A 14,443-nucleotide genomic window follows, 5' to 3' on the forward strand; every position below is an offset into this window, starting at 1 on the left:
GAGAACTAAGAGCAATGCTTGTGCTAGATCACAGTATTTCCATTCCTTATTATTATCGCACACATATTGAACACACAATTGTTCCGGCTGTTTCCAGGTAGTATACAAAGGACATGAGACACATTGAATCCTGCCTTCTTGTTTATAATCTGAGGCAGAACCACAGATGTACCCTATTCAGGCATTTATTTTCTTATTCCTTGTATTCAAGTCCTGAGTTGGAATTTATTTTAGTGGTAGGGAGCAAGGTAAATACATATTTGGAAGGAAACAGAGCAGTTCAGGAGAAGCTGGCATACCTTCAGCATGTAGTAGAAGGGGAACCAGGACAGGAAGAGATCAGAGAAGAATTCAGCAATGCTGAACACACCATACACTACCCAGTAGGTCAGCCACTGGGTATCATCTTCTTTGTTGGGACTCTCTATGGCTTTAATTCTGAAAGACAATACAAAAGAAAGTTATGTAATTTAGTAAAATCGCAATGGAACATTTTCAAACATTATACTTTCACAAAGGAGTCCTGGTGGCAGAGTGGTTAAACACTCAGCTGCTAACCAAAAGGTCACCAGTTCTAGCCTACTAGCCACTCCATGGGAGAAAGATGTGGCAGTCTGCTTCCGTAAAGATGACAGCCTTGGAACTCTATGGGACAGTTTTACTCTCCTATAGGATTGCTGGAGCTCTGGTGGCACAGTGGTTAACAGCATGGCTGCTAACCAAAAGGTCGGCAGTTCGAATCCACCAGCCACTCCTTGGAAACTCTATGGGGCATTTCTACTCTATCCTATAGGGTCACTATGAGTTGAAATCGACTCAATGGCAGTAGGTTTGTATTTTGTTTTTTTACAGTGTCACTGTGAGACAATCAACTTGACAGCAACGGGTTGTGGTACATTTTCAAAGCCTGTCCCCAATACCAATTCAGGCAAACGTATGCACTGTGTCACTAGATGCAAGAGTACAGCATAAAGACACAAAGCAATGTGAAGATATCAGCATGAACCATCCTATTTGTTCCCAGTCTTCTAGTCACCAAAGAGAAACCAGCACCAGTTGTCACTGCCCTTGGGTCTCCACCCTTCTAGAGTCTCCACCCTGACCCCAGGAGACACCAGCAGTGACTGGGAACTAGAGCAATCCCTACTCTCAAGTAGGGTCCTGCTTCCAGGCATATATCAGGAAGAATTCTCTCATGGTAACAGGCTCTTATGTACTTTTTTTAAAATTTTATTGTGCTTTAAATCAAAGTTTACAAATCAAGTCAGTCTCTCATATAAAAATTTATATACACCTTGCAATATATACTCCTAGTTGCTCTCCCCCTATTGAGACGGCATACTCCTTCCCTCCACTCTCTATTTTCGTGTCCATTCGGCCACCTTCTGACCCCCTCTGCCCTCTCGTCTCCCCTCCAGACAGGAGCTGCCCACTTAGTCTCATGTCTGCTTGATCCAAGAAGCTCACTCTTCACCAGCATCATTTTCTATCCCATACTCCAGTCCAATCCCTGTCTGAAGAGTTTGGGATTTTACGTACTTTTAATTATTGAGGTAAACATGGGTGGGAAAAAAAAAACTTTTATAGACTGACCTAGAAACCCATCACCATTGAAATAAACACAAAGAACACTACCTTTCTCTGCTTCTCAATCATGGGGACTCTTTTTATGACTAGGGGTTTCCCATAAAGGAACTTCTGGAGCACAGGTCAAGCACTGCACAACGTCCATAACAAACAAGTGAAAGCAGACATCATGGTGTCCAGTTAGTTCAGGCTGTCATTATGTGATCCTCAGGCTGTGGTCTTCCCTCCCCTCATCAGTTAAAAACGTGACTTTCTCAATACCAAATACTGCTTAAACAAAATTCACTCTGCAAACGGATGGAAAAAAAATGTAAAATAATCTTTTACCTCTGAATCACAGAAATTTCTTCTAGTCCTGGGAATTTCCTCATCCTAAACTTCAAACTCCATGATTTATTTTATCCTAACATATTTCTGGATGTTTATCATCACTGAGCTGGACTGAAGCGGTAAACTGGAAGAAATCTGAATCTTGTTTAGCCTAGATGATAGGTTAACTATTGAAAATACACTGGCTAACCAGAATTGAGGCAATGGCAACTAACAACAAAAATCTGTAAAACTGGCTCCTCAAAGACAAAAGTTAGGCTGTTGAATCATGCTGAGTCATTCACTAAGAAAGCCCCCAAGTTAATGAGAAACAGCTGGAGATAAATAAGACAATCGTGTGTGTGTACATATGTGTTTCATGAGAAAAGAACCAAAGTGCACAAAGTTAAAGGTGAATGAGATGACTGCTAATGAAGTAAGGAAGAGAAAAAGAGGATGAAATGAATACTGCTTTGAATTTCAAAACTGGGAAAAAGTTTTTCACTCTAAACACAAGAATCTTATAAAGTGAATTTAAGAGTTGATTATAAAGTAATGGTGTGTAACACAGGGATTGGGTCTATATTTAGCTTTCCTCAGATAAAAAGTAGCTAATGTAATAGGCCGAAGGAAAGAAGTATAAGTAAACATGTTAACCAAAGAACCAACACAGTACACACCCTTTATACTTAAAATTTTTTTTCTTCTGTGCTTTTATTTGGTTTAGAATGGTTTATCTATATATGTTTAACTGGGTTTTTTTAGTTACTAATATAAAAAATTGTTTTTTCTACATTTATCCTGGCAGAGGGACTACATAGTTTTATTTCACTTAAGGTCTTAGTTTTCTGGACCAAAGCAGTCTATGACTAAACTATTCTACCTCCTATCTTGGTGAGTTTATATCATCCAAAGGAAGCAACTCTCAGAGCATGACTGGCAAATTAAGCATCCTCTTTAATATGTGGCATAAAAACCTCAAAATGTGATGTGACCATCTCATTATTACATAATCCAGAGGATTTTAAAAATTATTTTGAGCACAACCCTCAGTAGGCATACATTTTATATCATGACTCAGTAAACACACATATCCACATATAAATACAAACTGAAACAGACTTTTCATGAAACAGTCCTGGTATTTTCAGTTCTATTTTGTTACTTTTTTAAATGTTGGTCAAGATCCATTGACTGAAAAACAAACTATCCTAACAGTTCAACACTTGTAGGAATAAAAATGGTTTGTTCCCTAATTTATCAACAACATGAATCCAAATGTCTCCATGTCAGTACATTGGAACACTATGGTAGTATTAAGAAGTTGAAACAAATGAACTCAAAATTGAACACACATACTGATGACGACCATGAGAAAACCAAGGCACAGGAATAAAAACAGGAAGAGCACAGAAAGAGTCTTATTAAGCTAAAGAGATTTTTTTGATATAACCTTTCATGTTATTGAAGCATCTATTGTTTTAATTTAAAACATCACAATGTTCATTTTTAAAAATCTGTCCACATGTCATAGTATCATAAGATATTTAGAACAAGAGCAAATATAAGAGATAGTGTAGCCCATTCAGTTTACAGGTGAGGAACCTGAGACTGAAGAAGGTGAGGTGCCCCAATCTAGCTATGGTGAGAGAAGTAAAGAGACTAAAACTGTTGTTTCCTGAATGCTATTTACTTACACAGCTTCTGAATAGACTTCCTTGTTCCGGTGAGTGGATATGGTTGATTCTTCAACAGTACACCCTATTGCCTCGTATATATACTAAATCGTGTTTCAACTCAGTGTATCAGAATAAGGATGTAGCAACTTTTCTGACAACATAGGGAATTGAGGAAAACATGAAATATAGTCTATGCCGTTAGGTTACTTGCAGTCTAGCCAAAATGGCAAAGCTAAAGGATGGGAAGAGGTAGGTAACTTATTTAAATTAATCCTCACAATTGATAACCCTATGAGATGGGTATGGTTATCCCTGTTTTTTGAGAGGAAGAAACTGAGGCTTAGGGAAAAGAAATAACACATGATGGGCACTCACCTACAAGCAGCAGAGGCTGAATTTACATCTATGACTAAATCCAAAGCCTGTGCTTGTTTCACTCTCTCACTCTGTTCTTCTAGTTGATAGAATAATAGAACCAAGATAGAAAGCGCTAAGCAAAACGTCTGGTACAAAGTGGGCATTTAGTAAATATTTATTGAACTAATGTACGTACAAGTAAGAGTTTACAATCTTCAGGAAGGGACCTCAGAGATCTAGTCCTACACTTAAGTAAACCAAGGCTCAGAGAGATTAAACTGTTCACAGAGCAGAAAAATGAAAGGTCATGGTATCAAGGTCCAGATCCCTGGAAGGCCATTCTACCCCTCTACCCTACTTACATGGGTGGTGGTGGGGAAACCTTTAGAAGTGAACAAGAAGGTGTTCTATTAGTTGGTGCCCTAGTATAATGGTTCCCAAACTTAGATGATCATCCATATCCACCTAGGGAACTTGTTAAAAATAAACATTCCCAGGTTCATTCTTTACCTAGCGATTCAGAGTCTCTGACCAATAAGGTGCAGACATATGTTTTTAAAAGCTGTGCAGTTGATTCTAATACGCAGCCAAGTTTGAGAACCACCATCTCTGAGTTGCAGCCTCAGCACCACCTGCCCTGTTCATTTCTAGGAGAGAAAATCCAAACAGGCTGATTTGGGTCCAATCAGCTGTGGCCAGAAGGGCAGGCTACCCATTTCCCTTCATTGAGTGAAAGGACAAGTGAGAAGTTGGACGTGGAAGGCAAAGAGAATAATGTCTCAGCTACAATTAGTGCCAACTCCAATATGACCTGGAACTCTCACCTGAATATTTTCAAAACTGAAACAGAACTTGAGGTAAAAACATCTCCTAAACAAAACTGTTCTCTAAGATTTCAAGGACTACATCTAACAACCCATATTTGTATGGCTGGAACATCAACCTCCCCAAATCCTTTCAATCCCTAGCTAAACTGCAGAAAAGCAGCTGGTGGTGGTTCCGACTACTTTATCCACAGCCCTGGGCACCATCTTAAGAACTCTTCTCTCTAGTGCCACCTCACCCTCAAGCCTCATATGTTACCAGCACTGCAAACACCGGGCTCAAACTCCCAGAGGGACCATTCCACAAAAGACATACCCTGCTCTTTCAAGTTCATTGCTCTGTGTAGACTCATGCTGCCACAGTCTGGCTATCTAGGGTCAGTGCTATGGCTTCTTGATCTCTCTCCTGAGCCACCCACCGTGTTCTAAGGCTGGACTTCCTCTCCTCTAAAGCAGAGAGCAGATGTCAAAAGAGAAGCCAAGGCTGTGTGAGCAGCAGAGACCCAGCTAGGGTACAGAAGATGGTTGGCAATGCTATAAAAGCAGCTAGCATTTCTAAGATTTAGGAATTACAGATTGTTGAGTTGGAAGACATCTCAGCGATCAACTAGTTCAAATCCATCCTTTTAGACAAAGAAAACAAGGCCCAAAGTGGAAAGAGTGATATTAAAATGAATCTTAACTTGTAAACTATTACAAGATTATAGAAGCAGGTATTGGACATTTTTTTAAAGGGTAGCAATGGATTGCTTAAACACACTTTGGCACATCCATACAGTGAAATATTCCGAAGCCTTTATATAGGATATTAACAGGGAAAGATGTCTTAGTACCAAGTGTAAAAAAGCAGGCTGTCAATTTTGTGGTTTTTTTTTTTTTTTCAAAGGCAGATATATGTTTGTGTGTGTTTACAGACCAAGAATGGTGTCTAGAAATACAGTGTAAAGTTAACCCTGGGTACTGGGATGGCTGAATTTTGCTTTTTTAAGAACTTTGTAATGAACATGTTCTATTTTATAACAAAAGGGGGAAGAGAAGATTTCTATTTAGAAAAAAAAATGGGAATCAGATTTTCTGTAGCTACTTCCTCCCATGAGACTCTGGTTAGTTTTCTCTTTAGGGTTTTGTTAAAAACAAACACTAAAGTGATCATCAGATACCTTCGTGTAATTTCTCTGTTGAGGAAACAGTTAGGGATTTCCTTGCAAACTTCTGTAACAATGGTCAAGACACAATCTGTTGTATTTTAGGCCAATAAAAGAACTTCAATAGATAAGCATACACTACAGAGAGACATACTAGCACAGAGGGAAAAAAAAAAAACCTGTTGTGGTGGAGTCGATTCCAACTCATAATATCCTAAAGGACAGAGTAGAACTGCCCCCGAGGGTTCAAAGAGAGCCATATAGCCCATCACATGAAATTGACTCGTGACTTTTTTTTTTAAACAAGCCAAACAAAGTATCCCCTACATTTCTTCTCAATGCTTATCTGGCTTTGCGTCATTTCACCATCCTTACCACCCAGCTTTGCATCCTGGTTCCACCACTTACTGTGTAAGTGTCCCTGAGCAAATTCCTCAATTCCTCTGGGCCTCAGTTTCCTCATCTGTCAAGTAGGTATGATAATAATAAACTTCATTGTGTTGTTGTGAAAACTGAATTAGTTAATACATGTAAAGCAATTAGAATGACTGGAACAGAGGACACCCTCAACAAATGTTACCTTGTTGTTGTTAGGTGCCAACAAGTCAATTCCAACTCATACCAGCCCTAGGCACAACAGAACAAAACACTGCCCGGTCTCGCGCCATCCTCACAACTGTCGCTATGCTTCAGCCCATTGTTCAAGCACTACATCAGACAGCGTTCCATTGCTATTCATAAGGTTTTCACTGGCTAATTCTTTTCAGAAGTAGACCACCGGGTCCTTCTTCCCAGTCTGTCTTAGTCTGGAAGCTCAGCTGAAACCTGTCCGTCTTGGGTGACCCTGATGGTATTTGAATACCTGTGGCATAGCTTCCAGCATCACAGCAACACACAAACCCCCACAGTAGGACAAGCTGACAGGCATATGGAGGAAATATTACCTTCATAGGTATTAATTGGTAATATAAGAGACTATAAAGAGATAAGACTCCAGTGCCTCTGGCTAAGACAGCTGGTGGAGGATTAACAGCATTGTTAATGAGGTTAAAAAGAGATTAGAAAATTACCTGTGGATTTTGATTATACTCCACTCTCCAAATCCACCTTGTTACAGATAGTAAAAAGTTAGCCGAAATCTCAAAAATCCTATTTGTGAGAACAACTAAATACACCCATAACAAAAGAAGAGATTGAAAAGGTAATCAAAAAACTCCCAACAAAAAAAAGCCCTGGCCTGGACGGCTTCACTGCAGAGTTCTACCAAACTTTCAGAGAAGAGTTAACACCACTACGACTAAAGGTATTTCAGAGCACAGAAAAGGACAGGATACTACCAAACTCATTCTATGAAGCCACCATATCCCTGATACCAAAACTAGGTAAAGACACCACAAGAAAAGAAAATTATAGACCTATATCCCTCATGAACACAGATGCAAAAATCCTCAACAAAATTCTAGCCAATAGGATTCAACAACATATCAAAAAAATAATCCACCAAGACCAAGTGGGATTCATACCAGGTATGCAGGGATGGTTCAACATTAGAAAAACAATTAATGTAATCCACCACATAAATAAAACAAAAGACAAGAATCAAATAATTCTATCAATTGAGGCAGAAAAGGCATTTGACAAAGTTCAGCACTCATTCATGATAAAAACTCAGCAAAACAGGAATAGAAGGAAAATTCCTCAACGTAATAAAGGGCATTTATACAAAGCCAACAGCCAACATCACCCTAAATGGAGAGAGCCTGAAAACATTCCCACTGAGATTGGGAACCAGACAAAGATGCTCTTTATCACCACTCTTATTCAACATTGTGCTGGAAGTCCTAGCCAGAGCAATTAGGCTAGATAAAGAAATAAAGGGCATCCAGATAGGCAAGGAAGAAGTAAAAGTATCTCTATTTGCAGATGACATGATCTTATACACAGAAAACCCTAAGGAATCATCCAGAAAACTACTGAAACTAATAGAAGAGTTCAGCAGAGGATTGGGATACAAGATAAACGTACAAAAATCAGTTGGATTCCACTACACCAACAAAAAGAACATCGAAGAGAAAATCACCAAATCAATGCCCCCAAGAAGATAAAATACTTAGGAATAAATCTTACCAGAGATGTAAAAGACTTATACAAGGAAAACTGCAGTACACTTCTGCAAGAAACCAAAAGAGACTTACATAAGTGGAAGAACATACCTTGCTCGTGGATAGGAATACTTAACATTATAAAAATGTCTATTCTACCAAAAGCGATCTATACATTTAATGCGATTCCGATCCAAATCCCAAGGACATTCTTTAATGAGATGGAGAAACACATCACCAATTTCATATGGAAGGGAAAGAGGCCCCAGATAAATAAGGCATTACTGAAAAAGAAGAACAAAGTGGGAGGCCTTACTTTACCTGATTTTAGAACCTATTATACTGCCACAGTAGTCAAAACAGCCTGGTACTGGTACAACAACAGATACATGGACCAATGGAACAGAATTGAGAATCCAAACATAAATCCGTCCACATATGAGCAGTTGATATTTGACAAAGGCCCCAAAACAGTTAAATGGGGAAAAGACAGTCTTTTTAACAAATGGTGCTGGCATAACTGGATATCCATCTGCAAAAAACTGAAACAAGACCCATACCTCACTCCATGCACAAAAACTAACTCAAAATGGATCAAAGACCTAAATATAAAATCTAAAATGATAAAGATCATGGAAGAAAAAATAGGGACATTAGGAGCCCTAATACATGGCATAAACAGTATATAAAACATTATAAAGAATGTAGAAGAAAAACTAGATAACTGCGAGCTCCTAAAAATCAAGCACCTATGCTCATCCCAAGACTTCACCAAAAGAGTAAAAAGACTACGTATAGACTGCGAAAAAGTTTTTAGCTATGACATTTCTGATCAGCGCCTGATCTCTAAAATCTACATGATACTGCAAAAACTCAATTGCAAAAAGACAAATAACCCAATTAAAAAATAAGCAAAGGATACGAATAGACACTTCACTAAAGAAGACATTCAGGTAGCTAACACATATATGAGAAAGTGTTCACAATCATTAGCCATTAGAGAAATGCGGATCAAAACTACAATGAGATTTCAGCTCACTCCAGCAAGGCTGGCATTAATCCAAAAAACAGGAAAGAATAAATGTTGCAGAGACTGTGGAGAGATTGGAACACTTATACACTGCTGGTGGGAATGTAAAATGGTACAACCACTTTAGAAATCGTTTTGGCGCTTCCTTAAAAAGCTAGAAATAGAACTACCGTACGATCCAGCAATCCCACTCCTTGTAATATATCCTAGAGAAATAAGAGCCTTTACACGAACAGATATATGCACACCCATGTTCACTGCAGCACTGTTTTAAAAAAAAAAAAAATTTTTTTTTTTTGGCAGTGTTTACAATAGCAAAAAGATGGAAGCAACCAAGGTGCCCATCAACAGATGAATGGATAAATTATGGTATATTCACAGAATCCAATACTATGCATCGATAAAGAACAGTGAGGAATCTGTGAAACATTTCATAACATGGAGGAACCTGGAAGGCATTATGCTGAGTGAAATTAGTCAGTTGCAAAAGGGCAAATATTGCATAAGACCAGTATTATAAGAAGTTGAGAAATAGTTTAAACTGAGAAGAAAACATTCTTTTGTGGTTATGGGGGGAGGTGGGAGAGGGGCATTCACTAATTAGATAGTAGATAAGAACTACTTTAGGTGAAGGGAAAGACAGCATACAATACAGGGGAGGTCAGCACAATTGGACTAAACCAAAAGCAAAGAAGTTTCCTGAATAAACTGAATGCTTCGAAGGCCAGCATAGCAGGGCAGGGGTCTAGGGACCATGGTTTCAGGGGACACCTAAGTCAATTGGCATAATAAAATCTATTAAGAAAACATTCTGCATCCCACTTTGAAGAGTGGCGTCTGGAGTCTTAAATGCTAGCAAGCAGCCATCTAAGGTGCATCAATTGGTCTTAACCCACCTGGATCAAAGGAGAACGAAGAACACCAAGGACACAAGGCGATTAAGAGCCCAAGAGACAGAAGGGGCTACATGAACCAGAGACTACATCATCCTGAGACCAGAAGAACTAGTTGGTGCCCGGCTACAACTGATGACTGCCCTGACAGGGAACACAACAGAGAACCCCTGAGGGAGCAGGACAGCAGTGGGATGCAGACCCTAAATTCTCATAAAAAGACCAGACTTAATGGTCTGACTGAGACTAGAAGGACCCCGGTGGTCACGGCCCCCAGACCTTCTGTTGGCCCAGGACAGGAACCATTCCCGAAGCCAACTCTTCAGACATGAATTGGACTGGACAATGGGTTGGAGAGGGATGCTGGTGAGGAGTGAGCTTCTTGGATCAGGTGGACACTTGAGACTATGTTGGCATCTCCTGTCTGGAGGGGAGATGAGAGGGTGGAGGGGGTTAGAAGCTGATGAAATGGACACAAAAAGAGAGAGTGGAGGGAGAGAGCGGGCTGTCTCATTAGGGGGAGAGTAAGTGGGAGTGTGTAGCAAAGTGTATATGGGTTTTTGTGTGAGAGACTGACTTGATTTGTAAACTTTCACTTAAAGCACAATAAAAATTGTAAAAATCCTATTTACAGATCCAAAAAAAACAAACCTGTTGCCATCGAGTCAATTCCAACTGATAGCGACATTATAGGACAGAGTAGAGCCGCCCCATAGGGTTTCCAAGGAGCAGCTAGTAGATTCAAACTGCCGACCTTTTGGTTAGCAGCCAAGCTCTTAACCGTCGTACCACCAGGGCTTCATTTGCAGGTCAGAGCGAATAAATTCACTGGAGCCCTGGTGGCACAATGGTTAAAAGCACTTGGCCGCTAACTGAAAGATCAGCGGTTTGAAACTACCAGCAGCTCCATGGGACAAAGATGCGGCAGCCAGCTTCTATAAAGATTTCTTCTACTTTGTCCTATAGGGTCGCTATGAGTCCAAATTGGTTTTTGGTTTGGGGACCAAATTCAGACACAGGTGAGAACATTTTTAAGGCCTGCCCTGCAAAGGCCAACTGGCCAAAAATCTTTACATTGGTATTGGGTTGGCATTGATATACACGTAACCCACCGGCCAGCCCTCTTTCAGACCACTGAGCCCCATTTATTGGTCCCAGCTGCTTCCACCCTTGTTGGCCCATCTATTTGTTTCCACCTTTGCTACTGTTTTCTGAAAGCAAAGGCGGGAACCAAGGGTGGCCAAAGGAAGTTTGGGTAGAGATGGTCCTGGGCTACCAGTATTTTCTACCTCCCAAATTAAGTGTTATCATTCAGAGAACCTAAAATATTATCTGATTCTCCATCATGACTAGGCCACAAATACTCTAGTTTATTAAAAAGAAATCATGTAAACTAAGGACTGTTGATGAGGCATAGCATTAAGGGAGGCAGTATAGCAAAACAAAGAGGAGTGAAGACTTGGAAACAGAAAGACTTGTGTTTGAATCCCAGACCTGCCTTCCACCATTTGCTAGTTGTGTGACCTTTGACAAGTACCTTACCTCAGTTTTCTCCCCTGCAAAACAGGAAAGAAGTCAAAGGATTAAATGAGATAATCTGTATAAATTACTTAACATAGTACAGGGCACATGGTAACAGTTCAATAGATGATACATCTTTTTTCTGGGGTTTTTTGTGGGTTTTTAAAAATTTTATTGTGTTTTAGGTGAAAGTTTATAGCACAAAATTAGTTCATTCAAAAATTTTATACACAAATTTTTCTGTGACATTAGTTGCAATCCTCAAAATGTGTCAGCACTCGTCCCCTTTGCCTTTCCACCCTGGGTTCTCAGTGCCCAGTCATCCAGTTTTCCTGTCCCTTCCTCCCTTCTCGTCTTTGCTTTCGGATAGGTGTTGCCTATTTGGTCTCATATACGTGATTGAACTAAGAAGCACATTTCTCATGTGTGTTACTGTTTTATAGTCCTGTCTAATCTTTGGCTGAAGGGTGGACCTTGAGAGTGGCTTTGGTTCTGAATTAGCAGGGTGTCTGGGGGCCATCCTCCAGTCACCTTCAGACCAGTAAGTTTGGTCTTTTTTGTGAATTTGAATTTTGTTCTACATTCTTCTCCCACTCTGACTGGGACCCTCTATTGTCTTCCCTGTCAGAGCAGTTGTTGGTGGTAGCTGGACACCATCTAGTTCTTCTGGGCTCAGGCTGGTGGAGGCTGTGGTTCATGTGGGTCACTAGGCCTTTGGACTAATATTTCCCTAGTGTCTTTGGTTTTCTTCATTCTCCTTTGCTCCAGATGGGATGGAATCAATAGATGTATCTTAGATGGCCACTTGCAAGCTTTTAAGACCCCAGATGCTACTCACCAAAGTAGAAGATTTTTTACTTATGCACTTTGCTATGCCAGTTGACCTAGATGTCCTTTGAGACCATGGGCCATTTTTCTGTTTTTTATGGGCGTAGGAACCTTACTGTAATTAAAAAACCAAACCCGTTGTCATTGAGTTGATTCGGCAGAGTAGAACTGCCTCATAGATTTTCCGAGGAGGGGCTGGTGGATTCAAACTGCTGAACTTTTAGTTATCAGCCAAGCTCTTAATCATTGCACCACCACAGGTCCTTACCAACTCAAAATGTTTTAACTTAAAACCAAAAACCCATTGCCATCGAGCCAGCTCTGACTTATAGTGACCCGATAGGACAGAGTAGAACTGCCCCATAGAGTTTCCAAGGAGCACCTGGTGGATTTGAACTGCTGACCTTTAGGCTAGCAGCTGTAGCACTTAACCAGTACACCACCAGGGTTTCCAATAATAATTTTTAAAAAAGAGAGAGGTGGGGCCAAGATGGTGGAATAGCCAGATGCTTCCGGTGATCCCTCTTACAACAAAGGCCCGAAAAATCAAGTGAAACGATTATATTTGTGACAAGCTAGGAGCCTTGAATGTCAAAGGCAAAGTCAGAAAACAGACTGAGGGGCAGGGGGAGAGAGAGGTGGTTCAGAAGCGGAGAGGAGTTGCTGGACCTGAATTGCCAGGATCCCTCAGGCACCATTCCCAGGAGTGGCGGTGGTGGCAGGCTGGTGGTAGTGTTCAGCTGTAGTTTCCTCAGGGAGAAGCAGCCAGTCACACAGCCTACTCACACCTCCGGAACCAGAGAAGAACTGCGCTCTCTGCAAAAGCTAAGTATTTGCGTATATTTTACCGCGCCCCCCGTCCCCAAGCTGGCTTCAGTGGCTGTTGATTTCCCTGGGCCTGAGATAGGCCCATCTGTGTGCCCTGAGCCATGCTCCCCAACTTGGAGAAGGAATAAACTCACAACAGTGGGAAAAGATAATCTGCCAGCTCCACTAACCTGGGGAGCTAAGGACAGAAGTGGCTCCTGTCCAGGCATAAACGGTATGTGGACTTTGAATACATTTCCCCCCTGCATGGACCTGCATGGGCCTATTTCAGGAGAACAGGTCCTTGCTGACAGACTGCAACTGTTTAAGCTGTGTGGTGGAGAGGTGGATGTTTGATATTTGACACCACTTTGCCTGTTAAACAGGGTCCTCACCTATCCACATCACGGGCCTAAGGACTGGTGGTTCTAGTCAGGTCACCCAGCCACCCGCAACAGGGGTCCAAGGACAACTGGTACCTCCCAGTCCTTACAACCAAAAGCATTGGGTGCCCATGGTCTGTCTGCAGAACCCACCCACCTGTACATTCTAGGGGCCAGGGACGCGCTTTCTTCAGAGACACTCGGGGGACCGTTCTCAGCCCCGTACCCTGTTCAGAGCGTGACCCCCTGCTGTAACCAGACACTGGTACCTACACCGATCACCCCTGCCCCTCCAAGACAATAGGACAGAGCCAACTCCTCAGACGGATTGGACTGAACTATGGGATAGATAGTGATATTGGTGAAGAATGAGCTTCTTGGATCAAGTAGACTCATGAGACTACGTTGGCATCTCCTGTCTGAAGGGGAGATGTGAGGGTAGAGGGGGTCAGAAGCTGCCCAAATGGACATGAAAAGAGAGAGTGGAGGGAAGGAGTGTGCTGTCTCATTAGGGAGAGAGCAATTAGGAGTATATAGCAAGGTGTTTATATGTTTTTGTATGAGAGTCCAACTTGATTTGTAAACTTTCACTTAAAGCACAATAAAAATTTTTTTTTAATTTTAAAAAAAAGAACTAAACATGGCTCATTCTGGTGCTGTGAGATTCAAAATTCTTAGGTAGTAATAACCTGTGATCTCACAAAAGCACAAAATGAATCCCACTCAAAATAAATGACTTTGTAAAAACATCACTCACCTATATTCTCAACAACAAAATAACACTGAGGAAAAAACAATTAAAAAACTACTTATTGTTTTAGTCTTTCATGAAAAGTTCACCACTATGCTAGGACTACTTCAGACAACTTAGGAGAAATGCATAACAACTAGGAACCATGTAAAGGTCCCTGAAAGCAACTTGGACTGAAGGGGGCGTGGCACCAGACTACTGCACCAATCAGATGGCGAAAGCTGTCA

General features: G+C 41.0%; 1 protein-coding gene across 1 annotated transcript in view; it reads right to left on the minus strand.

Moving 5' to 3' along the window:
• Positions 1-14,443, minus strand: part of REEP5 (receptor accessory protein 5) — a 49,345-nt gene that overhangs the window by 18,965 nt on the left and 15,937 nt on the right. Inside the window, exon 3 of the mRNA XM_003405012.4 lies at positions 300-438. Within this exon, the coding sequence (XP_003405060.1) occupies positions 300-438 (139 nt within the window). The remainder of the gene's footprint in view (positions 1-299; positions 439-14,443) is intronic.

This window comes from Loxodonta africana, chromosome 2 (genome assembly GCF_030014295.1).
Source record: "Loxodonta africana isolate mLoxAfr1 chromosome 2, mLoxAfr1.hap2, whole genome shotgun sequence".
Classification (NCBI taxonomy): domain Eukaryota; kingdom Metazoa; phylum Chordata; class Mammalia; order Proboscidea; family Elephantidae; genus Loxodonta; species Loxodonta africana.